The sequence below is a fragment of the Mus musculus genome, chromosome 6, assembly GCF_000001635.26.
Source record: "Mus musculus strain C57BL/6J chromosome 6, GRCm38.p6 C57BL/6J".
Taxonomy (NCBI): domain Eukaryota; kingdom Metazoa; phylum Chordata; class Mammalia; order Rodentia; family Muridae; genus Mus; species Mus musculus.
Window position 1 is genome coordinate 85,603,347 of NC_000072.6, and position 27,255 is coordinate 85,630,601.

At 38.4% G+C, this 27,255-nt stretch overlaps 1 protein-coding gene across 9 annotated transcripts in view; it reads left to right on the top strand.

Moving 5' to 3' along the window:
* Positions 1 to 27,255, top strand: part of Alms1 (ALMS1, centrosome and basal body associated) — a 139,114-nt gene that overhangs the window by 15,849 nt on the left and 96,010 nt on the right. For 4 of the 9 annotated variants that reach the window (XM_006506052.3, XM_006506049.3, XM_006506053.4 and 1 more), the window contains exons 4-10: positions 4,126 to 4,246; positions 5,640 to 7,186; positions 7,472 to 7,590; positions 11,902 to 12,061; positions 16,088 to 19,855; positions 21,238 to 21,371; positions 24,573 to 26,368. In XM_006506052.3, coding sequence (XP_006506115.1) covers positions 4,126 to 4,246; positions 5,640 to 7,186; positions 7,472 to 7,590; positions 11,902 to 12,061; positions 16,088 to 19,855; positions 21,238 to 21,371; positions 24,573 to 26,368 — 7,645 coding nt within the window. The remainder of the gene's footprint in view (positions 1 to 4,125; positions 4,247 to 5,639; positions 7,187 to 7,471; positions 7,591 to 11,901; positions 12,062 to 16,087; positions 19,856 to 21,237; positions 21,372 to 24,572; positions 26,369 to 27,255) is intronic. The other 5 variants (XR_001785126.2, XR_377445.4, XM_006506054.3 and 2 more) reach the window with 3 other exon arrangements.

Genomic DNA, 27,255 nt, shown 5'->3' on the forward strand with positions numbered 1-27,255 from the left:
ATTCAACCATAAAGATGATTTTATAGAGCTTTGTAGAGTAAAGACTTGGATCCAACTGAGCATATTCTTTTCAAAACAAGCTAATGTTTTGGAAGCCAGGATCCTAGTGCAGTGTTATGTGGTATAGCACATTAAAGTCTATTGTAGGTTTCCCTTTGGAGAAAGGTGGTTGACCTTGCTGGGAGGAGGCGGCTGTGATCAAATGATTGAAGGCTGCCTTGCTAAGGAGAAAGTAACTCCTTTTTTGTCCACTAGTTTATGTAACATATCTAAATGCCTATTGTGTTTTAATCCAAGGGTAGATAGATGAACACTACCTCCTTTTCTCTGAAGAAATTTCCATAGTTACAAAACAAGAGTAGAAGTCTACAAACTGTAGCCCACAGTCTAAAATATGTACTCTTTTTTTTAAAGATGTATTTATTTATTTTATGTATATGAGTATACTGTAGCTGTACAGATGGTTGTGAGCCATCATTGTGGTTTCTGGGAATTGAGCTCAGGATCTCTGCTAGCTCAAGGCCCTGCTTGCTGTACACTGTAGCTGTCTTCAGACACACCAGAAGAGGGCGTCAAATCTCATTACGGATGGTTGTGAGCTACCATGTGGTTGCTGGGATTTGAGCTCAGGGCCTTTGGAAGAGCAGTCAGTGCTCTTAACTGCTGAGCCATCTCTCCAGCCCAAATTTGTATTCTTTATGAGTACAAATTTTAAAAATGTTTATTTTACGTATCTATTTAATTTAGCTGTTTTCAGAAAGTCTTGGTATACTCTTATTTTGCTGGGAATTCTGTGTCTTCCTGTTCAACGTCCCAAGTGCTGGGATATATGTGTGTACTACCCAGCCTGGATTCATTTTTCTTTTTTACTTCTATTGAGGTTCTCTAGATTTAACCTAAGGCCTTGCACATGCTTTGCAAATATTTTACTGCTGAGCTATCACCCTCACCATTTGAATTTTTAAAAGATTATGAAAACGAAGTATATGTGACAGTTCATATGTTGTCAACAAGCCTAAAATATTTATGTTCTGACCCTTGACAAAAAATGCTTGCTACCTTGTAGTGCAGAGGTTAAAATGGGGATTTGTAAAGTATAGGATGCTGCATTTAGCTTAATATAAGATCTTTTTAAAAAGGTAACATACCAGCAACTAAAAGTAAGTTCTGTTACAGCAAAATGTCAAGGGAAATTCTACAATAGAAAGATTTCAGCATTGAATGAGAGACTATACAGTGTAATTTCTTGTATAGCTGCACTTCTTCCTTGTCAGTAGATAAAATAGACATTTAAAGCTACTGGATCTTGCATTGTATGGCCACTGGATTTGCCATTCCTGCTGTTCTGTCCCTCATGGATGTTATCATCATGGTATTAGGCTTTCACCAATGGCAGATATTGTTGATATGATGGGTGATGGAGGGACCTACGTTGGCAACATCTCTCCAAATGTGAGGAAACAACAGTTGAGGACAAGTATGAGGAAGTCATTGCCTTCCCATCAATTACACACATATACATGGCATGATTGAAAATGAACAATTCTGGCTTGCTCCTTTAAAAAGTACATTTTTCTATTTAACCTGATTTAACTCTAAAACACCACTCAGGTAATTTTAAATATTTAAGGAGATGCTCAAATGGTACTTATAACTAATTACTTATGATTTTTTTGTTTTATCTCAATGTTTATGATAATAATGATTTCTGTAAATTCTGGAATTTGGTTAGGGATAATTAATTTTTAATTTTATTATTTATTTTTCATATTATTTTATGTGTTTGGGTATTTTGCCTGCATATATGTTTGTGTACCACTCGAGTGACTGATACTGGAGGAGGCTAGAAGAGGGTGTCAGATCCCTTGGAACTGGAGTCACAAATGATTGTAAGTCACCATGTAGGTGGTGGGAGTCAAACTTAGGTCCTCTGGAAGAGCAGCAGCCAGTTCTTTTAACCATTAAGCTATCTCTCCAGAATCATTTTTGAAAACCAGATCATTCTAAGTGACCGTTATACCTAGTTAATTGAAAATAATTTCTTGTACTCACCAGAGTCCTTTGTGGTGTCAGCCCTAGTTTCTTTTAAAGAACTTTGTTGATTCTTCGAGGGATGAAGAGGATCTGTTTTGAAGGATTATCTAAGCCAGTGCCAGGGATGAGCCGTATTAGCTCTTCTCTGATGTTAAGTTTTTCTCTCTCTGTGTGTGTGTGTGTGTGTGTGTGTGTGTTTGTGTGTATGGGTATTTCAGTATGCATGCTGAAGGACAGACTCAGGTTTGTTTCCCAGAAGCCATCCATTTTTCTTTTTTGTGACATTGTCCCTTACTGGCCTGTAACTCACTGATTTGACTCATTGGCTGGCCAGAAAAATCCATGGATTTGCCTGTTTTACCTTCCCAGCACTGGGATTGCAAGTGTGCAGTACCACGCCTAACTTTACAACAATTATGGAGTTGAACTCAGGTTTTCATGCTTGACCAGAAAGCTCTTTATTGACTAAAATTATGTGTTTAAAGTTACTATCATTTCTTATTTTTAGCCAATTCAGTAGGTTTAATTTACTACCTACTAAGTATATAGCAGATACTCTACTTGTCATTGAGGATATACCTGTGATAAAGCAGCTTTATAGAATTTGAGAGGAACCAAACATGTTTGCCAGTCCAGAGCAGTGAGAATGTTAGGGTCCCCAGTGAGGGCCTATATCACCAATGTGAGCAAAACTTCTTTGAGGGCATTTCAGGAAGAAGGCTGGTGCCAGGTGGAGTCCTCAAGTGTAGATATAGTTGAAATCAAGAAAGTGTGCTGTAGCAATCATTAGACTCATGTTGAAAAAGCAGTTTAGTTTTAGCAGCACATCACTAGACAATTTTCGTAGGTTGCTGTTTTAGAAATCAAGTTTTATAGGAATAATTTTTGTTTTGTAATTTAATAAGTGCTATAGGGAATAAGGATTTTATACTATATATATATATATATACATATATATATATATATTTAAAGAGATAAGAATTAAAGCTGAGCATGGTGGCATATGTCTTTAGTCCCAGCACTTGGAAGGGAGAAGACGAGGCAGGCAGATCTCTGAGTTTGAGGCCACCCTGATCTACACAACAAATTCCAGGACAATACAAAGAAACCCTGTCTTGAAAAAAACAAAAACAGAACCCCACCCCCACCCCAACAACAAAAAATAATTACCTAAGCTGTTAGGAAACTAGTGTTTTTTTCTTTTTAAGGTTCAAACTCTTTAGGTAACATACCTATTTTATACATTTCAGAACCAGAACTTCAAAGAACATTTGTGTTTGTGATACCATCTTATGGTAGAGTTTAAACAGAAAATTTAAGAAATGTTTATTTATTTAAAACTATTACTTACATATTAGCACCATACGTAATTTTCTCGACAAGCCATTTTGTAATACAAATATTTAAAAGGGAGGCCTTGTTTCAATATTATTTTGAATATAATTTTGATCCACATCATCTCTTAGCAGTGTCATAGGACCCCAGAACCCTTAGATTACCCTTTGATATGTTCATATATAAAATTTCCTATTAGTTAAAATTGAGGGCCAGCAATATGACTTAGCAGGCAAAGGCACCCGCTGCTAAACCTGATGACCTAGGTTTGATTCTTCCCACTCAGTAGGAGAGAAATGATTACTGTAAGTTGCCTCCTGATTGCCATTTGATCACCAGTGCACACTCATGCCCACCCACCAATCTAACACCTACACAGAATAAAAATTAATAAAAAGGACACACTTTAATTGCTAATAATTGTTAACAATTAATGTAAATTGTATAGTAATTTGTAAAGAAGTTAGAATGCTGTCATTTAACCTATTTACATATGAAGAGATTATTTAATTATATTAAGTTTTGTAAATAAATGTCCTTACCTCTAAGGTAGTAATGATACTTACTCTTCGAAGTCTTCATGGATTAAATGAAATACTGTATGTTAAATGTTTAGACTTTTTCTTGTTCCATAGATGATTGCTGCTGTTAGTATATTATTATTGTCATGATGTAGAAGGTGCTTTAAAGAATGGCCCGAGTAAGGTAAACATTGCACTTTTGATTGCTCAGCCTTTTTATATTGAAACTTTGCAGTGATACAGGATAACTTTGCTGCTCCTGATTTGCCTTTGCTGACATGTTTGATACAAGACCAAGAAGAGGTTGAGCCTGATTCCTTGTTTCAACAAAGTGAACTAGAATTTGCACCTTTGAGGTGGGGTGATTCATTTATTTGCCTTCTAAATTTTCTACTCTTGTAGTAAGTTGTTAATAGTATTAATGGTTTCAGGCTAAAGTGGGATTGGGAGTAGAGGTCAGGTATTCTTAGCATATTCTTGTGTCTTAAATTGGTGCAGTATTTTACATGTAGAGATGTACCATGTAACTATATTTTATTTAGAAATCATGTATGGTTTTGTGTAGCCTTTAGGCAAACTTTGGTTATCAGTACCTGAGTTTCCTATTCTAAATCTCTGTATGCTGCTGCTGTCCTTCCCCTCCATTCTGCAGGAAAGCAGGCATTTATTTTTAAGATATTAATTAGTCTGCACTTTGAGTTTGCTCAGCTGTTCTTGAATCAACCTAGTTAGCTTTCTTTATACTGTGCAAATATCAAGTAAGATTTTTATAATATTTCAAATTGATGTCTTTTAGAACAATCAAAATGGGAGGACATTTTGTAATTCTTCAGAAACATACTTGGAACTGTCCAAGGCTTTGTTTTCTGTTAAAACCAAAAGAAAACTCTACCTTAAACTCAAAACTCTAGATATTTAGAAAGTAAACGTATAAACCCCCTCTCATTATGTTGTATATTACTTTAGAATCATGGTTGCAAAATTCTGTTTCCTTTGTATTATCGAGGTGATTAAGCTATATTGTAGTTTGGGAGTAGATCTATAAGCCCAATAACTGACCAGTAAACTGAGGAATATAAGTTAGTGAGTGTCAATTCATAGTAGGTAGCATACATTTAAAATAGCAAACCTGCCGGGGCGTGGTGGCGCATGCCTTTAATCCCAGCACTCGGGAGGCAGAGGCAGGCGGATTTCTGAGTTCGAGGCCAGCCTGGTCTACAAAGTGAGTTCTAGGACATACAGGGCTACACAGATTAACCCTGTCTCAAAAAAACAAACAAACAACCCCCCCCTCCAAAAAAAAAACAACCCAAAAAAGCAAACCTTTTTAAGTTTAAAAGGCAAGCTTTTAAACTTTTTTTATAATGTTGAAATTGATTCTGTTTTAGGAGAATGCAGCAGTAGTATCAGGTGGTAGTTTACTTATTGGTTGCAAAATTTTCTTTGTTTAATCTTTAGCTAAAGATTGAAGATTAGAACTTTTAAAAATGCACTTTCAAGTAAGCCTGATTTTAGTGACACCAGGTTTGTATTTTTATTAGTGTTTAATAATAATAATAATCAGATTATGATGTCCTATATTCATATGTCATGGCCACCAGAAAAGGACACTCAGCAGCCAGAAGGCAACTTGGCTGATAAAGACCACGTTTTCACCTTAGCTTTATCTGATATTAGTGATTATTTTAATTATTAATTAATAGTTAATACTCAGGAGCTAATTATTTCTTTCTGACTTTGTATTTTCAGAGGAATTCCTGATAAGTCTGAAGATTCTGAATGGCTTGCTCGACCATCAGAAGTTAGTGAAGCTTTAATCCAAGCCACCTCAGAAACATCTTCAGACTTAGCTAACAGTTGCTTTAGTATATCTCAGCATCCACTTACAGGTAGCACAACTTTTGGGTCTCAGCACTCTCTTTTCATGTTTGAACAAGAGAATAATGGAGAAACTGTACCATCTAATGCCCCTGATGAACTGAAAAGCCCGAAGGACTCAGATCATGATGTCCTGTGTTCATATATGTCATGGCCATCAGAAAAGGACACTCAGCAGCCAGAAGGCAACTTGGCTGATAAAGACCAAGTTTCCACCTCAACTTTATCTGATATTAGTGATGAAAGTATAGCTGCTAAAAGAAACAACAGTTTTGGTGTTTCTTGTTCATGTAATCAGTATTGGAACCAGAAAGCCTTACAACAAACTGAAGCATGTCTAGCCAGTAAGGACCATGCTTCTTTCCCATGTAAAATTACTCCTCTTCCTAATAAAGTGCCATACTCTTTTCTACAACGCATGTTAAAAAGAGGAAAAGAGGCTCCTTTGATCGCTGATAATCATCTTGAGAATGTTTGTTTAAGGACTCCAGCAGAAGATGAGATGAGTCTAAAGAATGAGTCTTTGGAGGGTTTTGAAGGAAATGAAGATCTGCAGAAAGAATTATCTCAATTCTTTAAGCAAAAGGAGACTAGAAATACTTGGGCATCTTCTCAGGTGCATACCAGATATCCAGAGATAAAGTATATTGGGACTGTTGCCGTCCCTGATAGTAAAAAACAAGTTGCAGAACCATATATTCTCTACAGAGGACTTGATATCTCTGATTGTCCTCTTCCGACAGTCAAATCCAACTTGGATGAGACATCAGAACAACTCTATTTTCAAGAGGAAAGAAACCAAAAGGCAGCTTCTACTTTTGATGAGAAAAATGTTGATGCTACTGAAAATGTAGCCTTTGAGGCAATTATTGCCTCAATTGAGTCTTCCAATCAAGAGAGTCTTATAAGTGAGACTCAAACGGATAACACTGAACTGTTAGCAGATGACAGCGAAGAGAAAGAACCCCTAAAACCAGATCTTTCCCCATTAAATTGTAAGAATGAAATCTCTTTCATCGATAAGCTTAAGTACCTGAAATACCAGTCTACTCCTGGGGTGTTTGAACCAGCAGATTCAAAATCATTGTTGTATAAAGAAGATGATGCTAGTTCCCTATATCTGTATCCAGATTTAAAATCCTCCATTAATGCTCCTCAGAACATGCTCAATAAGCCGGTTTCTGTCACTCTAGAGCTTAAGTCATCTTTAAGTGAAAAAGCTTGCAATCAGGCTGTTGGTCTTGAAACACAGTCACCTTCATTTCAATATGGTATAAGCAATCTTGACCTTACAGAGAAGGTAGGATCTTCAAGCATTAGTTTTGCAATGAAAATAGCAACTTCAGAATCTTGGGTTTTAGAAGATTTAAAGCAGCAGACCTTTGAAGAAGTTGCAGATTCCTCAGACTATAAATTGGGTAAGGATGTAAACTGTAGTAACCCCATTAAAGGTCTAATCTGCTGCTGTATGGAACAGCTTATTAGCAAACTTGGCAGCATGTGATGCAAGTCCCACTTTACATTAACACTGATGAATGATGCATCACTGATTATAGTCAGCCAAGAGGTATTCCTGGAAGCTGATGAAGGCCAAGGTGAAATTCCTTGGCCTTGGGGGCTGAGTCAGGCTGTGTGTGTGTGTGTGTATGTTATAGTTACGCAACATGACTTCTTTTTTCCTTTTCTTTTCTTTTTTTTAATAGAGGGCCTGCAGGGGAAGGCTGAATCTGGTGTCCTTACTAGGTGTGGTGATGCTAAGTACTCCAGCCTTTATGAAAACCTTGGTGCACAGAGTGAAAGAATTGCTGTATTGCAGAGAGAGGTGAGATACAATGAAGTGATCATGATAGAATACAGTCCTTTCTAGTCCTGATTCAGGAAATATTACTTGTTTTTTTACCTTTCACTGTTTCCCAGACATGGGGCCTACAAGGCTTAACTGGTAAGTACTTGGAGCTTGCAGACTTAGAGAATTTGCTTGATGATGTTTGTGACAGCTCCTTGTTTTGGCTACTTACTTTACACCATCATCTGAGGAGCGCCATTTTGAAAAGCCTGTAAGTTACCTGACATTTTTTTATTTTATTTTATGGATAGGTAAAGGAATATTTTAGTTGAAAAGAAAATCATAATGAAAGTAAAGAGCTCATTTGTTTTTTATACCAATCTGCCTTACAATGTGGTCTTCATCTCCTACCCAGGAATATGATCCCTACCAACTGTTGACAGAAAGACTCTTTCATAGCCTGTAACACTTCACCAGTTCTTTGGTGTCTTAGGAAAGGGCATTTTTTGGCAGACTAGACTTTTTATCTTTATCTCTTCTCTTCTCTTCTCTTCTCTTCTCTTCTCTTCTCTTCTCTTCTCTTCTCTTCTCTTCTCTTTTTTTCTTATTTTAGTTCTTTGAGACAAGGTCTCTAAGTAGTCCTGGCTTCCCTGGAGTTTGCTGTGTAGACCAGGCTGGCCTTGACTTCAGAGAAATTTTGTGCATCTGCCTCCCAAGTGCTGGGAGTGAAAGCATGTACCACCACTGTGTTCAGCCCTCCAGACTTATTTTGAGGTATCCTTTTCAGGTTGGGCTAAGCAAGAATATTTGGAATATGTGAAAACAAGACACACTCAAAGTTCTTGGAAGTCTTGAGTTAGGGCATTTAAGAAAATGCCAAGCATCGTTGTTTGTCTCGAAAGGAGACTTCAATGCAAAGTCCAAACTAGTCAGTCTTTCTGAAGATACCTAACTGCCTCTTCTCAAATGAGCAACATATTAAGCTTGTATACATTCCCCACCTGTCTGCTCATGCCGCCATTATCATGTCTGTACTAAAAGTGGTGACTCTAGAGACTTACATAAATTCTTTTTTTTAAAGATCTATTTATTAATATATCTATGTACACTGTAGCTGTCTTCCAGACGCACCAGAAGAGGGCGTCAGATCTCTCATTATGGGTGGTTGTGAGCCACCATGTGGTTGCTGGAATTTGAACTCAGGGCCTACTGAAGAACAGTCTTAACCACTCTTAATCGTTGAGCTATCTTTCTAGCCCCATATCAATTCTTTATAAGGAAGGCTTCATTTGCTTGGCTCTTTGGACCTCCTTGAGTCCCACCCTTGTTTGTGTGATGTGCCCTTGTTCACGTTTAGAAGCTGGTATGGGAAGATAGCAAAGATAACATGGAGAGTTTTCCTTTTATTTATAGGTTGTTTACTGTGTAAGAAAATTTCATGGGATTAATTTGTTTTCTTCAGCATTCTAGAGTATGCATTGTTTGAATTTTTAATCTGATGAGAGGTTCGGTACCAGCAGGTTAATAGGTCATAGCAGTTCACTAGTCCGTCCTGTTAGATTGGCTTAGTGTGGATTATTTTGTTCCACAGTTTACAAGGACTACTTCTAGGATCATAATTCACTACATAAGAATACTAATAGGAGACCTTATCATGTTCTTGAATGCTGTATTATGAACTGCCTACGACCTAACTTTAGCCCTCTGCCCTCAAGAGGCCTAGCTTTCTTAGGATTGCTGTTCACTGTGCTTCTGGGTGGTAATCTTTCCAATTTAGGCCCTCTATGGTAGCTTACGTTGTTTGTTTGTTTGTTTCTTTGCTTTTTGAGACAGGCTTTCTCTGTGTATCCTTGGTTGTCCTGGAACTTACAGAGATCACTTGCCTTTGTCTCCTGAGTACAGGGATTAAATGCATGTGCCACTACTGCCCAACAAGATTTTTTTAAAATGAACATTATGCTCACCCCCAGTTCAACTTGTATATATCAAAATAGCTCATACATCCCCTATATTAGACTGATCCTGCATATTCTGCCTTTTTATAGAAATGTTAGCATTTTTCTAGTTTCTTACTCATCTTTTATTCTTATTTTCATTGGCAATTAAAAAAATGGGAATTTCCAGAGGACCCAAGTTTAGTTCCTAACACCGATATCAGGTCACTTACAACCACCTGAAACCAAAGCTCCAAAGGATCATCAGGAACCTCTCTAGCTTCTGAGAGAACCTGCGTCCATGGGACAAACATTCATATAAATAGATAATCTTCTAAAGTAATGGAAATTAAGGGCTGAAGGCCCAGCTTAGTGATAGAGCATTTGCCTAGCATGCCCAAGGTCCTGGGTTTGTTACCCGGCACCACACATACAGATTTAAAAATTGAAAATTAATCTGATCATTTTCCTCCTGGTTCCTCTCATTTTCAAATAGTTCTTCAAATCTGTTGATCTACTAAGTACTTCTCATCCTTTTAATTCTACATTATTTACTCTTCACTTAGCCAACAGGCCACAAAGTTATCCGCATATTCTTTGGTATTACCTGCTATAATAGCTTTTATGTTCAAAGGTGTGTTAATAGTACATTTTTATTGAAGTCAAAATTATATTTTTTTTCTTCCTTTATTTGGAAGCAGTGGAAGAACACTAATTCATTCTCCTGTGTCTACCCATATCTACTTTTATCTCCCTCCCCTCTTCCTTACTCTGCCTTCCTTCCACAAGCTATACTTAAAAGAAACTAAACTTTTAGAAATGAGATTCTTGACTTAAAAATTTTGGGCTTCTCAGTATTTATATTTTGAACTATATCTTTTTGATCTAGAGAACCACTCTGTATTTTAGTCTGTTTTCTAGCATTTCTGTCCACTACTCACTAGGTACCAGCAGCTTCCTGTTTTACCCCCCGTTCTCACCATTTATGACAAATAAAACATGTTTCTTGACACTGCTAAATTTCTCTTTGCAAGGGATAGGATTTTCTCAGGCAAGAGCTAGTAGGCTTAAAAAAGCCTTTCAGGAAATAGAGGTAGAATATTAATTCCTACATGTGTGTGCCTGCCAACTTCTTGGCAGCTGAAAACCCAGTTTAAAAAAAAAATATATATATATGTGTGTATGTGTGTGTGTGTGTGTGTGTGTGTGTGTGTGTGTGTGTATGTGTAATGTATGCCTGTAATCCTTGTACATGAGATGTGAAGACCGGAGGATAAGGTGTTCAAAGCCAGCCCCAGCTATATAGTGAGGAGTTTGAGGTCAGCCTGGGCTATATGAGATCCTGCTCCAAACATACAAACAAGTAAGCAAATAAAATCATGTTTATGTGTATCTTTGGATTCTGTCCTGGATTCTGTCCTGAAAGGGCATGACTAGACTAATCCTTTATAAGGTTAATTAAGTACACACACACACACACACACACACACACACACACACACACACACACACACATATATATAATATAAGGTTATAATATAATAAGGCTATATGTTTTTACCTAATTGTCTTATAAACTTAGTGGAGATTTATATGCATTTATGCTTTAATGCCATCAGTTACTTATATGTGATATTCTCTAAGCCAGCATTGTAAACCACAGAACTATTGATGCTGTCTTAATCAAACAAAATATGATCTGTATATGAATTCAAATGGCTTGAGAACATGAATCTCATTCTGTTACTAGACTGGCCCAGGTCTTACTGGTCTTACTGGTCTCAGTAAACGTCTTTCTTCTGAGATTTCAGTGGGGTATACCACCACACCTGGGAGGAATAGAATCATAAGTAACTGATAAAACTCCTCAGTGTGTTGTGCTGAGGAGATGGGTCATCAGTGAAGAGCGGTTGTTGCTCCTTTTAAAGATTTACTTTATTTTTATGTATGTGAATGTTTTGCCTGCATGTATCTGCGCACCACATGCTTGTAGTAGTACCTCTGGAAACAAGAAGAGGGCATTGGATTCTCAAGGACTGGAATCAGACTCTTGTGAGCTGCCAAATGGTGGTTAGGAATTAAACTCAGGAAGAGTAACCAGTAATCTTACCTGCTGCAAATCTCTCCATTCCCAACTTGTTCTTAGAGAAGACCTGGGTTCTATTTCTAGTGTTTACATGGTGGGTCATAATCATCTGTAACTCTAGTTCCAGGGGATCCAACAGCTTTCTCTAAACTCTGTACCAGGTGTACATAACATATATGCAGGCAAAACACTCATACATTTAAAATGAAATTAAATAAAAAAAATTATTAAACCTCTTGTGTTCATTTTTATGATGAGGTTTGGTTTTTAGCCAACCAAGTGTCAAATTAATAGAATTTTTTTCCCCCTTCATTTCTCATTTCATAGGTAGGTTGTTCTAATCTGGGCATTAGCCAGGCTTCTCCATCTTCATTGCCTTCATTTGTTCCTCAAGAACCAACCAGTGAGCCGGAATACCATTCCTCCAATCTCAGAATGTTGAGGGTATCTCCCGACACTCTGCTAACAACGCATACACATTCAGCAGGTATGTAGAAAACGGAGGCATTAACTACCCTTTGTATCTAGGGTGTGATTATTGTCTTACCATGCCGTTCTAGCAGTTGGATGGATTAAAGGATGCCCAGATGTCTTATTTTGTGTTTTTATTACTGTGATAATACCATGGCCAAAATCAACCTAGGGAGAAAAGGGCTTATTTAATCTAAATAACTTTATAACTGAGGGAAGTCAGGGCAGGAACTCAGTGAAACTGGAGGCAGGAACTGAAGCGGGAACCTTGGAGGAATGCTGCTTATTGTCTTGCTCCTCCTGGCTTGCTGGTTTTTTCTTACATCCCAGGACCACTTGGCCAGGCGATAGCACCATCCACAGCGGGTGGGTCCTTTCTTCCCACATCAATCCTTAGTCAAGAAAATGCCCCACAGCTTGACTTTATGGAGGCATTTTCTTAATGGAGGTTTCCTTCTTTCATATGAATGTAGCTTGTGTTTAGTTGACAAAAAAAATTAGCCAACACACCAGATAATTGGTAAAGCAGCATCTACACATACCTGAAAGGCTATCTGAGGAAGAGATTTGAATAAGTGGACTGAATATGGAAGATCTGTCTCACCATTGTGAGTTTGTCCAGTTGGTTGAGACCTGGATTGAACAAAAAGGTCCCACTGGGACACCTTTTATCTGCCCTTGAGCACAGAACTCCAGGTTACTTGGCCTTTAGGCAGTTTCCCTGCCTTTGCTCTTAGACTGGAATTATATTGTTGGCATGATTGATTTTGGGGTTTTGGAGTGTGAGCCAAGCTATACCATCGGGTTCTTTAGGCAAACATGGTAGGATCAATTTCTCCAATTTCTTCAGAGAATTACCTGCTAATCTTTATTTAGTCATTTCCATTTAGTTTCCCCTTCAATATAAATTCTAAGTTTTCTTTTCTTATTTTTCCTCTTCCTTTTTTCCTCTTTTCTTTTTGAGATAAGGATCTCACTATGTAGTGCTGGCTGTCCTGGAACTCAATGTGTAGACCAGGCTGGCCTTGAACTCACAGAGGTCTGCCTGCCTCTGCCTTGAGTGCTGAGATTAGGTGAGTACCACCATGCCTGGCAAATTCTAAGTTTCCAGTAGGCCACTCTCAATCTGCTTCTACTACTCACCACCTTCCTCAGTAAATAATATGCTTTCCTCCTCAAAATGATCTTCTGTGCTCTTTTGTACAAGATTATTTGCATTCATACTTCTCTTGAGCTCAATTATTTTTGCCTTCCAGTTATGAAAAATGTTTTGTTTTGTTTTTTGAGAAGATGGGGATTCATATAGTCAGAATGATTGTGACCCCTGAAATTTTCTCTTTGAAATTCTTACTCTCAGAGTGATGGCATTAGGAAGTAGAGCCTTTGGATGGTCACAAGAACTCTAGTGACAAACTAAGGACCTTGGAGTGATCCCTTGTCACTCTGCCCACATGAACACAGTACAGTGGCATCTTCTGTTTCTAAGAGGCCCTTGCCAAGTGCTATATCTACAAGCACCTTCATGTAAGATGTTCTTCCTCCTTCTTTTGTGAAAATAGGCATGCATTCTAAGTCCTTGTATGTTGGGCCAGAAAGGCCTCCTTAAGTGTTCACATAGATGATACCACTAAACTAGATCTTTGGAAGAAAATATATTCAGAAACTTTTTTTTTGGCCAGGCTGACTGGTCAGATTCTGGTTGTTGATCTAGTTGTATTTGTCTCTTCAGTGCATGTGGACTTTAGATGATATTTTTTGAGACTTGGTCTTCTCTTTCTATTATGGGTTCTAAATTAAACTCATGTTACCAGGCTTTTATGGCAAGCAATCTTAACCTGCTGAACCAAATCACTAAGTCTTATTTTTTAAGCATTTGATCATATTACTTGCAAACAGGAGGGCTTTGATTTCTTTTCCTTTTCTGTTTGCATATGTTGTATTTCTTTTGTCTTATTGTTGTAGATAAGACTTAATATATTTAATCTGAGTGGAGAAGGTAAATACTCTTAGATTTTCAGTTATTTCCCATTTAGGAATATGTTGACTTATGTGTAACCTTCATTATATTGAGATATGTTTCTTCTGTTTCTAATTCTTCAGGGCTTTTATCTTAGTGGGTGTTGGACTTTGTCAATGGTGTTTTCTATATCTGTTGAGGTGATTGTGTGATTTCTGTCAGAGTTTATTAATGTCGTATGTTGTGCTTATTGACATATATGTCAAATAATTCTTATATTCCTGGAATTAAGCTAACTTGGTCATTCATGGTAAATTATCCTTATAATGTATTATAATGTTGAATTTAGTTTGAAGTATTTTACTGAGATTTTAAGCATTTGTGTTCTTCTGGTGTACAGACATATTATTTTCTTTTTGTGAGTTCTTGTCTAGCATTGGTATCAGAGTAATACTGACTTCATAAAATGAATTTGGAAGTATCCCTTTTTTATCCTATTATATGGAATAGTTTGGGGACCATTGGAAGTTCTTTAAAGACCTGGTAGGGGCTAAAGAGATGACTTAATGTTTAAGGAGCACTGGCCATTCTTCTAGAGGACCTTGGTTTGATTCCCAGCATCACATGGCAGTTAACAACATCTACAATACCAATTCACGCCAGTTTACACCTTTCTTTGGTCTCTGCAGGTATTGCATGCATTTGGTGCACAGACATATTCGGACTAAACACCCATACACATAAAGATAAATAATATTTAAAGAAAAGTTCTAGTGTAGAGCCAGAGGGTTGGCTCAGTGGGAAAAAGCACTTGCTGTGCTAATTGGGCATTTGATTCCTGTGAAAGGAGAACTGACTTTTGAATGTTGTCTTCTGACCTCTAAGGCACAACATAGTACACTGGTGTCTTAGTCACTGTTCTATTGCTGTGAAGAGACACTATGACCAGGGTAAGTCTTACAAAAGGAAGCATTAAACTGGGGGATTGCTTTTAGTTTCTGGGACTTAGTTCATTATCATCATGATGGGGAACATGGCAACACACAAAGGTTGTAGTAGTAGCTGAGACTATTAGATTCTGATCCACGGGCAGAGAGAGAACCTGGGCCTGGCATGGGGTTTTGAAAACTCAAACCCCATCCCTAGTAACACACTTGCTCCAACAAGGCCACACCTCCTGATCCTTCTAATCCTATCAAAAAGTTCCACTCCCTGGTGACTAAGATTTCTAATATATGAGCATATGGGGGCCAATCTTATCACCACAACTCGTATTTGTGTACACACATACACTAAGTAAAATTAAGTATTAAAACAAAGTTTTAAAAGAAGTCTGATAGTCTGGGTGGTGGTGTGTAAGCCTTTAATCCCAGTTTTTGGAGGCAGAGGCAGGTCTGGTCTACAGAGAGAGTCCCAGGACAGCCAGAGCTACATAGAGAAACCCTGCCTTGAAAAACCAAGGGAAAAAAAAAAGTCTGATAAAATTCAGCAAAGACATGGCACCATTTTTAGGTGACTTTGTTTAAAAAAAAAAAAAAACAAACTTCAGACTCATTGCTTGTTGTAAATATGTTTAAGTTATTTATATCTTGGTTTAATTTTTATAGTTCATGTCTGGTGGTTTGAATGAAAATGGTCCCTCATAGACTCATTTATTTGAATACCTGGCCTCCAATTGGTGGAACTGTTTGGGAATTGAGTGATGTGTCTTTGTTGGTGGTAGTGTGTTGCCATGAGTGGGTTTTTAGGTTTGAAAAGTCCATACTATTCCCAGTGAGTGCTCTCTCTGCCTAGTGATTGTATTTCAAGATGTAAAAACTTAGCTACTGCTCTAGGGCCATACCTGCCTGCCACCATGTTCCCTATCAATGATGGTTATAGACTTGCCCTCTTGAAACTGTAAGCCCCGGTTGTAGATTAAAATACTTAATGTAAAACAAAATAAAACAAAAAAAGGTTTCTTTTTAGGTTGCTTTGGTCATGGTGTCCATGATTAAGTTCTTTATTTGAAAGCTCTGACTTTTTAAATGTAGGTATGTGTAGCTTTAAACTTCCTTCTTATAATGGCTTCATTGTATCTCACAGGATCTGCTGACCAGAAGATTGGAGCAGCAGTAGTCTCTTCTGCTTACTCACAGGAAATAAAGCCTGGGAGTTTTCACCAAGAAGAGTTGCCAGATAGGCATCTTAATGAAGAGATTCGGAAAGTGTCACCTGCTCTTAGGACAGCTGGCCAGAAGCCAGAGATGCTACCAGTACAATCTAGTTCTTACTCTAAAGGAATGAAATCTATTTTCTATCAACATCCTGTGTCACATGGCCATCAAGGCAAAGAGCCTCTAAGTGTTTCAGCTGTTTGTGGATCAGCTGGTAATAAAGCTTTCCACCAGCTTTCCACATTATCAGACAGTCTACTAACTGAAGAAACATGGCCAGTTTCTGTTATTCCTGGCCTAGGTAACCAGAAGACTCCTTTACCATCAGAATTCTCTCTTTCATATTCTCATAGAGGAAAGAACCTGCCCGAAGATGTTGTGAAAGTTTCCACTGATTCTGGATCTGCTCACAAGAAGGCTGACATTCTAACAGCGTCCTCTAGAACCTACCAGCACAAAATGAAACCTGCTAATATTTACCACCAAGAGTTGCCAGACAGTCGTGTACCTATAGGGACTAGAAAGGTTGCATTTGAATCTGGACCAGCTGGCCAGAAGTCTGGGGTTTCTCACCCATATGGTGAGATGCCCAGTGTTTTCTATCAGCAGGGGTTGCCAGATAGGCATTCAGCAAAAAGCCCTACAAAAACCTTTATCCCAGGACCAGCTGACCAGAAGACTGATCTATCACCAGTACCCCCTACTTCCTCTTCGCATGCAGAGAAGCCTGTTTCCCCCTACCAGTTAACCTTGCCAGGTAGTCATCTACCTGAAGATGTTTTCAAAGCTTCTTCTGTTTGTAAGTCATCTGATGAGCTATCTGGAATAACAGCTCTAACCTCTGCTTCCTACTCATATAAAGGGAGACCCAATAGTTCTTATCAGCAGAAGTTTCCAGACAGCCACCTAAATGAAGAGGCCCAGAAAATCTTGGGTACAACTGGAACAGTAGACCAGAAGACAGTGACACCAACAATGTCTTCTTCCTTTTTACAAAAAGAAAAGCCTAGTATTTTCTACCAACAAACCCTGCCAGATGGTGGTCTGTCTGAAGAGGATCTGCAGGTTTCAGCTGTTCCTTGGCCAGCTGACCAGAACATTGCTATACCAACAGTAACTTCTGCTGCTTTCTCACAAAGAGAAAAGCCTCGGATTTTCTACCAACAGACTCTGTCAGTTGATCGTTTGCCTGGAGAGCCTCTGAATGTTTTAGGGACTTCTGGACCACCTGACCAGAACACTGGGGCACCAACAGTAACTCCTAGTTCCTACTTCCCTGGAGAAGAGTCCATTATTTTTTACCAAGCTGGCTTTCCAGGTAACACTCTGTCTGCAATGTCTTTTAAAGTTCCAAGGATTTCTGGATCAACTGAACAGACTAACGTAACAACAGGATCATCAAGTTCCTACTCAGTTGGAGAGAAGTCCATTATTTTCTACCATCAGGCCTTGCCAGATGGTCGTCTTCCTCAAGAAGCTTCTCCTGCACCAGCTGACCTAAACACTGGGGAGCCACCAATGTATTTGGCTTCCTGTTCTGTTGGAGTAAAGCCCATTATTTTCTACCAGCAGCCTATGTCAGATAGTCAGCGAACTAAAGGTCACAAAGAATCAGATGTTCCTGGACCAACTGACCAGAAGACTGGCATAGCAACAGTGCATTCTACTTCCCAATCATATATAGGGAGGCGCACTGTTTCTTACCAGAAAGAGTTTCCAGATCTTAGTGAAAAGGCTTTGAAAGTTCTAGGTGATGTTGGATCCACTGAACAGAAAACTCAAATACCAGTAGTGTCTTCTGCTCTCTTACACAAAGAGGGGCCTAGTGCTTACCAGGAGGATTTGCCAGATCTTACTGAAGAACCTTTGCAAATTTTAGGTGTTTCTGAAGAAGTTTCTTCTAGCTCTTATCAGAGGAAGTTACCAGATCATATTGAAGTATTTTTGAAATCAGTAGGCTCTGGCTCTGCTGATCGGAAGACTGGGGCACAAATAGTCTCCTCAAGTAGAGAGAAGTCCAGTGGTTTTCATCAGCAGGAGTTGCCAAATACTGGTGGGGATGCAGTAGATGCTTTTCATCCCGAACCAGTTGTCCAGGAGGTCAGGAAGGTACAGACGCCTGGGGCACCAGCAGGACCTTCTAGTTCCCACTTCCATAAAGAAAAACTCAGTGATTATCAAAAGGCCTCGCCACATCGTGATCTAACTGAAAGTTCTTTGAAGGCTTCAACTGTTCCAGGACTATCTGATCAGAAAAAGAAACCTGCAGTCTCATCTGGTTTCTGCTTACACAAAGAGAAACACGAGATTTCAGCTTCAGCTTTGCTGAATTGCCAGACAGCCGAGTTGCTAACAGTTACTCAGAGGTCCTGTTTACATAGAGAGGATCCTGCAATTTCAACTGTGATCAAACCAGATGACCAAAAGATTCCATTACCAACAACTTTTCATGGCTCCAGTGATCAAAAAGTAAAACCTGTTATTTTTGTTCAAAAACAGTTACGAGATAGAGATCAAAGTGAAGATATTCCGAAGATTTCAACTGTCTCTGAGCCAACTGTTGTAAATACAGTTCTACCAGTACTTCTGCCTGGTTCTTACTCACACAGAGAGAAGTCAGATTCATTTTACCCACAGGAACTGCCAGATGGACATCTAACTGAAGTTGATCTGAAGGTTTCAAGCGGTCTTGGTCAAGCTGACCAGATTTCTGGGTTACCTACAGGTATTCCTGGTACTTATTCACACAGTGAAAAGCACCAGCTTATCTCAGAACATGTCCAAGAGCTGATGGATAACTTGAATTCTTCCGAGTCGTCTTGTCTCAGTGTGGATAGTATGCCTCTAAATTCACAAATCGATGATGGAGTTATCATATGTAAGCCAGAATCTTTAGGTTTTGCCAATGCTGGCTGTGAGGAAATGCAGAATATAGATCGTGGTTCGAAAACTCTTAAGGAAATTCAGACTCTCTTGATGGAAGCAGAAAATATGGCACTGAAACGATGCAATTTCTCTGTTCCCTTAGTCCCTTTCAGAGATGTTAACGATGTTTCATTTATACGATCAAAGAAGGTGGTTTGCTTCAAAGAATCCTCCACAACTGATGTTTGTACCCAGAGGGAATCATTTGTAGAAGAAGTTCCACACATTGAATATGTACAGAAGGACATTGGCACACAGACGAACCTTAAGTACCAGAGGGGTGTTGGAAATTGGGAATTTATCAGTTCAGCTACCTTTAGAAGTCCTCTACAGGAAGCAGAAGGCACAGCTAGAATGGCATATGATGAAACTTTTAGGCAATATAAAGCTGCCAGGTCTGTAATGAGGTCTGAACCTGAAGGCTGCAGTACAGGCATTGGGAATAAAATGATTATCCCTATGATGACAATCATAAAGAGTGACTCGAGTAGTGATGTAAGTGATGGTTGCTGCTCATGGGACAACAATTTACCAGAGTCTTTGGAATCTGTTTCTGATGTTTTTCTAAACTTCTTTCCATATACTTCACCCAAGACAAGTATAACAGATAGCCGAGAAGAGGAGTGGTTGTCAGAGAGCGAGGATGGCTATGGTAGTACAGATTCATTGGCTGCACATGTGAAGTACCTTCTGCAGTGTGAAACTTCACTGAATCAAGCCAAACAGATACTTAAAAATGCAGAGGAAGAGGAATATCGGGTCCGAACCCAAGGTAAGGACTCACTGACATAATAGGCACAGCCACGCTTGTTTACAGCTTAGCAGTTTAAAGTGAGACATTTGGAGTTCTACATTTGTTTTCTTATAAAACTGTAGAATGGTCATATTTTCTATGTAAAATCTGGAAAATAAGAACAATGCTGTAAATGAGACATATGATCAGTAGTGCTAGTCTGTTTATGGTTTTAGAAGGAGATTCTCATGTTAGATGTGCAGTAAGAAAGTAGTTTGGCCAGCAGTTTAACAGACTTCCTTAGTTAATTCTCTTATTGTAATAGCCTTGTCTGGGGACACATATGTCTCCAATTTGTTCTTTGGTAAGTTGTTTGTATTCTAAATCTATGTATGCTTTCTCTCTGTTTTCTAATGACATTTTTGGAGTTGATCTAAAGTCTAAGGGGAAAGACACTTACCAGGTCTTTAGTACTATATAGAGGTCTAAGTCTAAAGGGTATTTATTAGCCTCATTAATCTCTAATATAATCTTTGTAAAGGAGACATAATAATCTTTAAGACATAAGGAAATGTATTTTGGGTAGTAACTTGTACATGGTTCAGGACTGGCTCGGAATCTTAAGGTTAACTGCTTGTGCGGTTCCTGTACATTTGGATTCTGTCAAAATCTCCCTAGTTTTGCTTGTATTAGGTATCATAGAGGTGTTAGTAACAAGTACTATGGGGAGATAGATTTTGATTAGAAGAAAAATTAAGATTAATGATTTAAATACTATATTTAGATTGGCTTCTTTGGAGATAAATCTGTAGGGGATGGTTTAAAAAAACTCAGAATTTTAGTTTATTTATGGTGACACATAATTGTAATCTCTGTTCTAGGAGGCTGAGGCACAGAGATCATAAGTTCAGAATTACCCTGTGTCTTACTGGGGGTTTACTGCTATGAACAGATACCATGACCAAGGCGACTCTTATAAGGACAACATTTCATTGGGGCTGACTTACAGGTTTAGAGGTTCAGTTCATTATTATCAAGGCAGGAGCATGGAGCTGAGACTTCTGTATCTTCATCTGAAGGCTGGTAGAAGACTGGCTTCCAGGCAGCTCGAAGAATCTTAAAGCCCATATCCACAATGACACATTTCCTCCAACAAGGCCACACTTCCTAAGAGTGAGCCCAAGCATATTCAAACCACCACACCCTGGATTACATAGAAATACCCTGCTTTGGTAGATGGTCAGACTCTTCAATGAAGTGACCTCTTATGAACTAGTGTGTCACATACTTGAGACCATATGCTCAGCTTTGTGTTGTGCATTAAGGGGCAGATATTGGTGGTTTTCTTTACTTGAATAGTAATTTAAAAATTACTAGTTTCACAGTTTTTAAATCTCAACTGTTCTGTGATTTCTTTCTAGCCTGGAATCTAAAGTTTAATTTAGGACGTGACCGTGGATACTCCATTTCAGAATTAAATGAAGATGACAGAAGGAAAGTAGAAGAGATAAAAGCAAAGTTGTTTGGTCATGGAAGAGCAACTCACATGTCTGAGGTATAAAACCTAGAAGTGAAAACTGAAACTGTGAAAGAGGGCAGTAGAAACGAGAGCTCTGACTTACTGATGATTCCAGATGAGTTGCTATAATCTTGTGCTAAAGTCTTAGAGTCTTAGTTCTCTAAAAGTTAAGATTGAAGGACTAGATTCTTTAAGTTTTGATTCATTCCAAAATTATCGTAGTAGTAAAACAGTAATTGAGGTCTTTTGCCAATGCATTTTTACAGTTGAGAGGTTAAACTTCTCCATTACATCTTATAATTCAGATGGAAGCTTAGATTCAGAAGTGTATGTTCTGTTTGAAAGTAGAGTTCAAGTAGTTTTATGTAAAACAGCTTTCTTTTTAATAGTGCTTCTCCCCACCCCCCCTTTAGTGGACTGTTTCTTGAATGGAAGCATTTATCTTAAAAAAAAGAAAATTATTCCTGTGTTTCCTGTTTAGCTCTAGAAACAGAACATTAACAGATACAATTAACCTGGACATGGTAGCATGTACTTTAATCCTAGTATTTGGGAGGCTAAGTCCAAAGGATCACAAGTTCAAGGCCAGCAAGGGCTACTTAGCCAGATTGTATTTCAAAAACCAAACCAAATCAGCACTCCCCAACCCCTGACAAATGACTTTGTTTTGGATCTCCTTCCCTAGACTTATCTTTATTTCTAATCCTGACATGGGTTGGCTTTCTGCTCTTCAGTATGCTTTTGAATTTTACATAGAACCAGCATGATGTGGGCTGCAGAAATGCCTCAGTGGTTAAGAGCAATTGTTGGCCTTGAGTATCAGGGTTCAGTTCCCAGCATCCATATGTAGTTCACAATCATCCATGACTCCAGTTCCAGGGAATCTGACACTGTCTTCTGACCCCCAAAGTCACCAGACATACCTGTGGTACACATATATACATGTAAAACATTCATGTACAAGAAAAAAGAAAATCAGATGTATTCATTCTTTATGAGGCTAAAGTTCCATTTTGTATATATACCACATTTTTTTTCTTCCACATCCCTATTGGACACTTAAATACCATGTTTTGGCTATTAACAGTAGCTTTTAAAAAGAGGACCTCTTGCACACCTGTCAGTATGTTGACTTATAAGATTTTAGGAAGAATAGTCTAAAAATAGTGTTTGACAGGTACTAAAGCAATAAGAATTCAGAAAAAATTTATATACATTAATTTTGTGGGGAGGGTGCCACAGTATGCCTGTGAAGGTCAGAGGACAATTTTTAAGATTCTATTCTTTTCTCTCACCATGTTGGTTCTGGGGATTGAACTGAGTCAGGCTTGGCAGCAAATGTTTTTACTTCCTGGGTCATCTTGCCTCTCAAATACTCTAAAGAGTTTTTTTTTTTTTATTTTATTTATTTTATTATTATATGTAAGTACACTGTAGCTGTATTCAGACACACCAGAAGAGGGAGTCAGATCTTGTTACGGATGGTTGTGAGCCACCATGTGGTTGCTGGGATTCGAACTCTGGACCTTCGGAAGAGCAGTCGGGTGCTCTTACCCACTGAGCCATCTCACCAGCCCCTCTAAAGAGTTTTTAAAGTAGAAAAATCATTATGAATTTGTTTACTATGAAAACTTGAAAGATGCCACAGGAGGAAGTAGGCCACTGAGAAAGAGAAATATAAATACATTTTAGATGAATACCAATATGTAATGATTTCTAGTTTTGAAAGTGGAGGAAATTTATTTCTTAGATTAAGGCATTTGTTTCCCAGTGATCTGTCAGGAGGTTCCAGGCTAATCAGAAGCTGCACATTAAAAATGGCAATTCCGTGTATTTAAGTTTTTTTTTAAGCCAACTATTGTTTTAAATTGTAGCATTTCATGCAGCTGTATGAAATGATATGGAGAGAGGATATGTGTCCTGCTGTATCCAGTTTCTTTACTGATCATGTCCTACAAAGGGATGTTTTGTTTTGTTTTGTTTTGTTTGAGACAGGGTCTGGTTGACTTGGAATTTACTTTGTAGACTAGGCTGGCCTTGAATTCACAAGAGATCTGCCTATCTGTCTCAAGTGCTGAGATAAAAGGCATACACTACTACGCCCAGCCAATGTCTTGCAAAATTTTAATGATCTTCCCCAGTTATGACATTTGCTTTATAGTCATGATACTAAAAACTGATACTTCACAAACTGTCTGAGACTGTCCTTATGTATAATAGCTATATCTATGTACCCCCCTTCCTACTTCTTCTGTAACACTTGTCAAACCCTAGTTTAATCTCCATTTCCATATTTTGTAATTTCAAGAATGTCATAAAATGAAGTCATATACATGCATTTTTTTGTGCATGTTGACCTTTCTTATTTCAAATAACTGAAATATTTGAATTGAGACTAATTCACAGAGATGCCCTTTTTTGATGTTGAACATTCTTTTAATCTTCTTATTTCTCATTTTTATATCCTGTTTGTTGCTCTTCCTATTTGTGTGTTATGCTGGGGACCAAACTTATACATCATGCATGGTTGGGAAGCTCTTTACCACTGAGCTACCCACAAGCCCCACTGCTGAGTTTGATTTTTTTTTTTTTTTTTTTTGGTGGTATGTGTTTGATATGAGTGTATATGTTCTTTTTTAGGAATAATAATAGTAATTTATTTAAATAAATCTACTTGAGTTATTATTATTAACATTATCATCATCATCATTGGTTTTTCAAGACAGGATTTTTCCTGCATAGTCCTGGGTATCCTGGAACTTGCTCTATAGACCAGGCTGTCCTCCAACTCAGAGATCCATCTGCCTCTGCCTCCTGAGTGCTAGAATTAAAAGCATGCATCACCACATCTGACTACTTTTATTAATTTTAAGTATGTATATACCTGTGTGTCTGCATGTAGGCATGTGTACATGAATCTAGGTGCCCTTGGAGACTTTTTAAAGATGGTTGTGACCTGCTTGATTTGGGTGCTGTGAACTGAACATGGGTCCTGGAAGAGCAGTCAATGCTCTTAGCCACTGTGAGCCATCTCTCTAGCTCCAAGTAGAACAATTTTTAAAGAGTTTCCTAAGTGTTCTTCATTATCATGAGCCATTTTATTCTGTAAAGTTTCATTTTTTTTTTCCTGCTGTTCCTTGATCTGTCTTATAGACAAGATAACACTTGTGGTTATTTTTAGCTTGGATATAAAACTAATCAGTATATCTCTATTGGATTACTTTTTATATTTTCTAGGGCTTACGAAGTCCACAAGGCATAGGATGTTTGCCAGAAGCTGTATGTAGTCGAATTATTATTGAGAGCCATGAGAAAGGATGTTTCAGGACTCTTACTGCTGAACAACCACGGCCAGACAGCTGCCATTGTGCTTTTCGATCTGTTGAACCTTCAGACTTGATTAGAGGACATCGGAGCCCATCATCATGGAGAGGCAGGCACATCAACCTTTCCAGATCAATAGAACAGAGCAATCCCTGTTTCAAAGTAGGGAGTTCCTTTCAGTTACAGAGTCATCCCCCATTTCAAAAACTTTTACCTGATGACATCAAAATTAGCAAGGGTGTTGGAATGCCAGTCCATGCATACATGGATCCCCAGCCATCAGAATTAGTAGAACCTACTTGTGTGCCAGCTAAAGAAATGGATTTTCCTTCCTCATCTCAAATACTGCCCCCTGAGCCCAAGAAGCAGTTCACTACTGCCATCACTTTTTCTTCTCACGAACACTCTGAGTGCATTTCTGATTCCTCTGGTTGTAAGGTTGGTGTTACTGCAGATAGCCAGTGTAGTGGACCATCTTTAGGGGTATTTAAGCCTCATATCCCCGAAGAGCAGATTTCTCCTAGAGATCTTAAACAGAAAACCTCTTTCCAGTCATCACTTGAAAGGCATGGTTCTACACCGGTGACTATTTTAGCTGATGGTAGTAGGCAAAGGCAAAAATTACCTGTTGATTTTGAGCATTCTCATCAAAAAGAAAAACTCTTACAAAGATTAGGTTTTAAAGTCAGCCATTCTGAACCCAATGTCAGTACAAATGTTAGCAATTTCAAGGGAGTTCAATTTTCTGGTAAGGATACCATTGTTAGCCAGGACAAACTAACTTCTACAGTAGAGGTAAAAGAGAAGAATGTAACTGTAACTCCTGATCTTCCTTCTTGCATTTTTCTTGAACAACCAGAGCTCTTTGAGGAAAGCCACACCCCACATACAGATCTTCAGATGAGAAAATACCCTTCTCCCTCTTGTCCAGAAATTGCTTCTCGCATTTTTCTTGAGCAGCCAAAACTCTCTGAACAAAGCAAAGCCCCACATGTAGATCGTGAAATAAGAGAAGATCACTCTTTCTTTCCTAAGTGCCAGGATTATATAGTTGCAGACCCTTCTCCCGATTTTCCTGATCAGCAACAATGCAAACCTCCAGACGTAGTTGGCCACACGAGAAAACAGAACTCTCTTCTTTCTGAAGGTCAGGATTATGAGTTAGAAGAGGTTCAGCATATACCTCAGTCATACTTTTCTAATATGGTAAATGTTGAAGCCAAGGTCAGTGATGCGATCTCCCAGTCAGCCCCTGACCACTGTACAGCTGCATCTACTCCACCTTCAAATAGAAAAGCACTTTCATGTGTTCGTATAACTCTTTGTCCCAAGACTTCTTCCAAGTTGGATAGTGGAACCTTAGGTGAAAGGTTTCATTCATTGGATCCTGCTTCTAAAACAAGGATTAATAGTGAGTTTAACTCTGATCTGCGAATTATATCTTCAAGGTCATTGGAACCAACCTCCAAATTACTGACCTGTAAACCAGTAGCACAGGATCAAGAATCTTTAGTTTTTCTAGGACCTAAATCTCCACTGGACTTGCAAGTCGCACAGTCTTCTCTTCCAGATAGTAAGACTATTTTTCAGGACTTGAAAACCAAACCTCCTCAGAATAGCCAGATAGTAACCTCAAGGCAAACACAAGTGAACATTTCACATTTGGAAGGATATTCCAAACCAGAGGGGACTCCAGTATCTGCGGATGGGTGAGTCACTGTGATAACAGGCAAACCGATGGAATTTGTAACAAAGGATTAAGCAATCTGAAAGACTTTGGGGTTGGGGGAGGGCAATGTGATTTCTTTATAGGAGATTGAATCTAACTGGTCTGGTAGAGGTCTTAAGAGGTATGTAAGTAAGCGAATATGTGAAGGTATTGTAAACGTGAAACGTGAAGTAACATGGGAAGAACTTTTTGTAAGATTTGACAACAGATGTAAGAAATTGGAAACTTTGAAAAGAACCATTGTTCGGCCCATAGTATATTTACTATTTATTTTTATATTGGAGATTCTCTGAAGATCCTGGGAGGTAGCAGCATAAGTGTGGAGAGATTTATTTTGGCCATAGTTTTAGAGAGGTCAACTGATGTTTGCTTGTTTCGATATTACATGGCGACAAGAGGATGAGGTGGAGGAGCCGCCAAGAAAATACCCACGGTGATCTAATTTCTCCCAACTATTTCCTACCTTGAACAGTTCTACCATCTCCCAGTAGTCTGTTTATATTTTGAATCCATCAGTAATTTAAGCTATCAGAGTTGTCATGATCTAATTAAATACCCTCAAACAGATCCAGTCATTTCTCAAAACAGTTAACTTCACGGTCAGGATTAACCTTATTTCTGCTTGCAATTTTACTCTCTTTGTATATAGTTCTCTCTCTCTCCTTTCTAGCTCATGATTTCTCTATTATATTTTGTATTTTTTAGAGACTCCTTTTAAAGCCCCATAACTTTATAGTATTGTGTTATTCTGACACATAAGCACTTTAGCCAGCCCACCAGTTAATGTATATGGTTTTGATGTTCCTGGATGAGAATCCTCTCTTACCTCGTGTTACAGGAATGGAACTAAGTTCATGGACAGGTTAA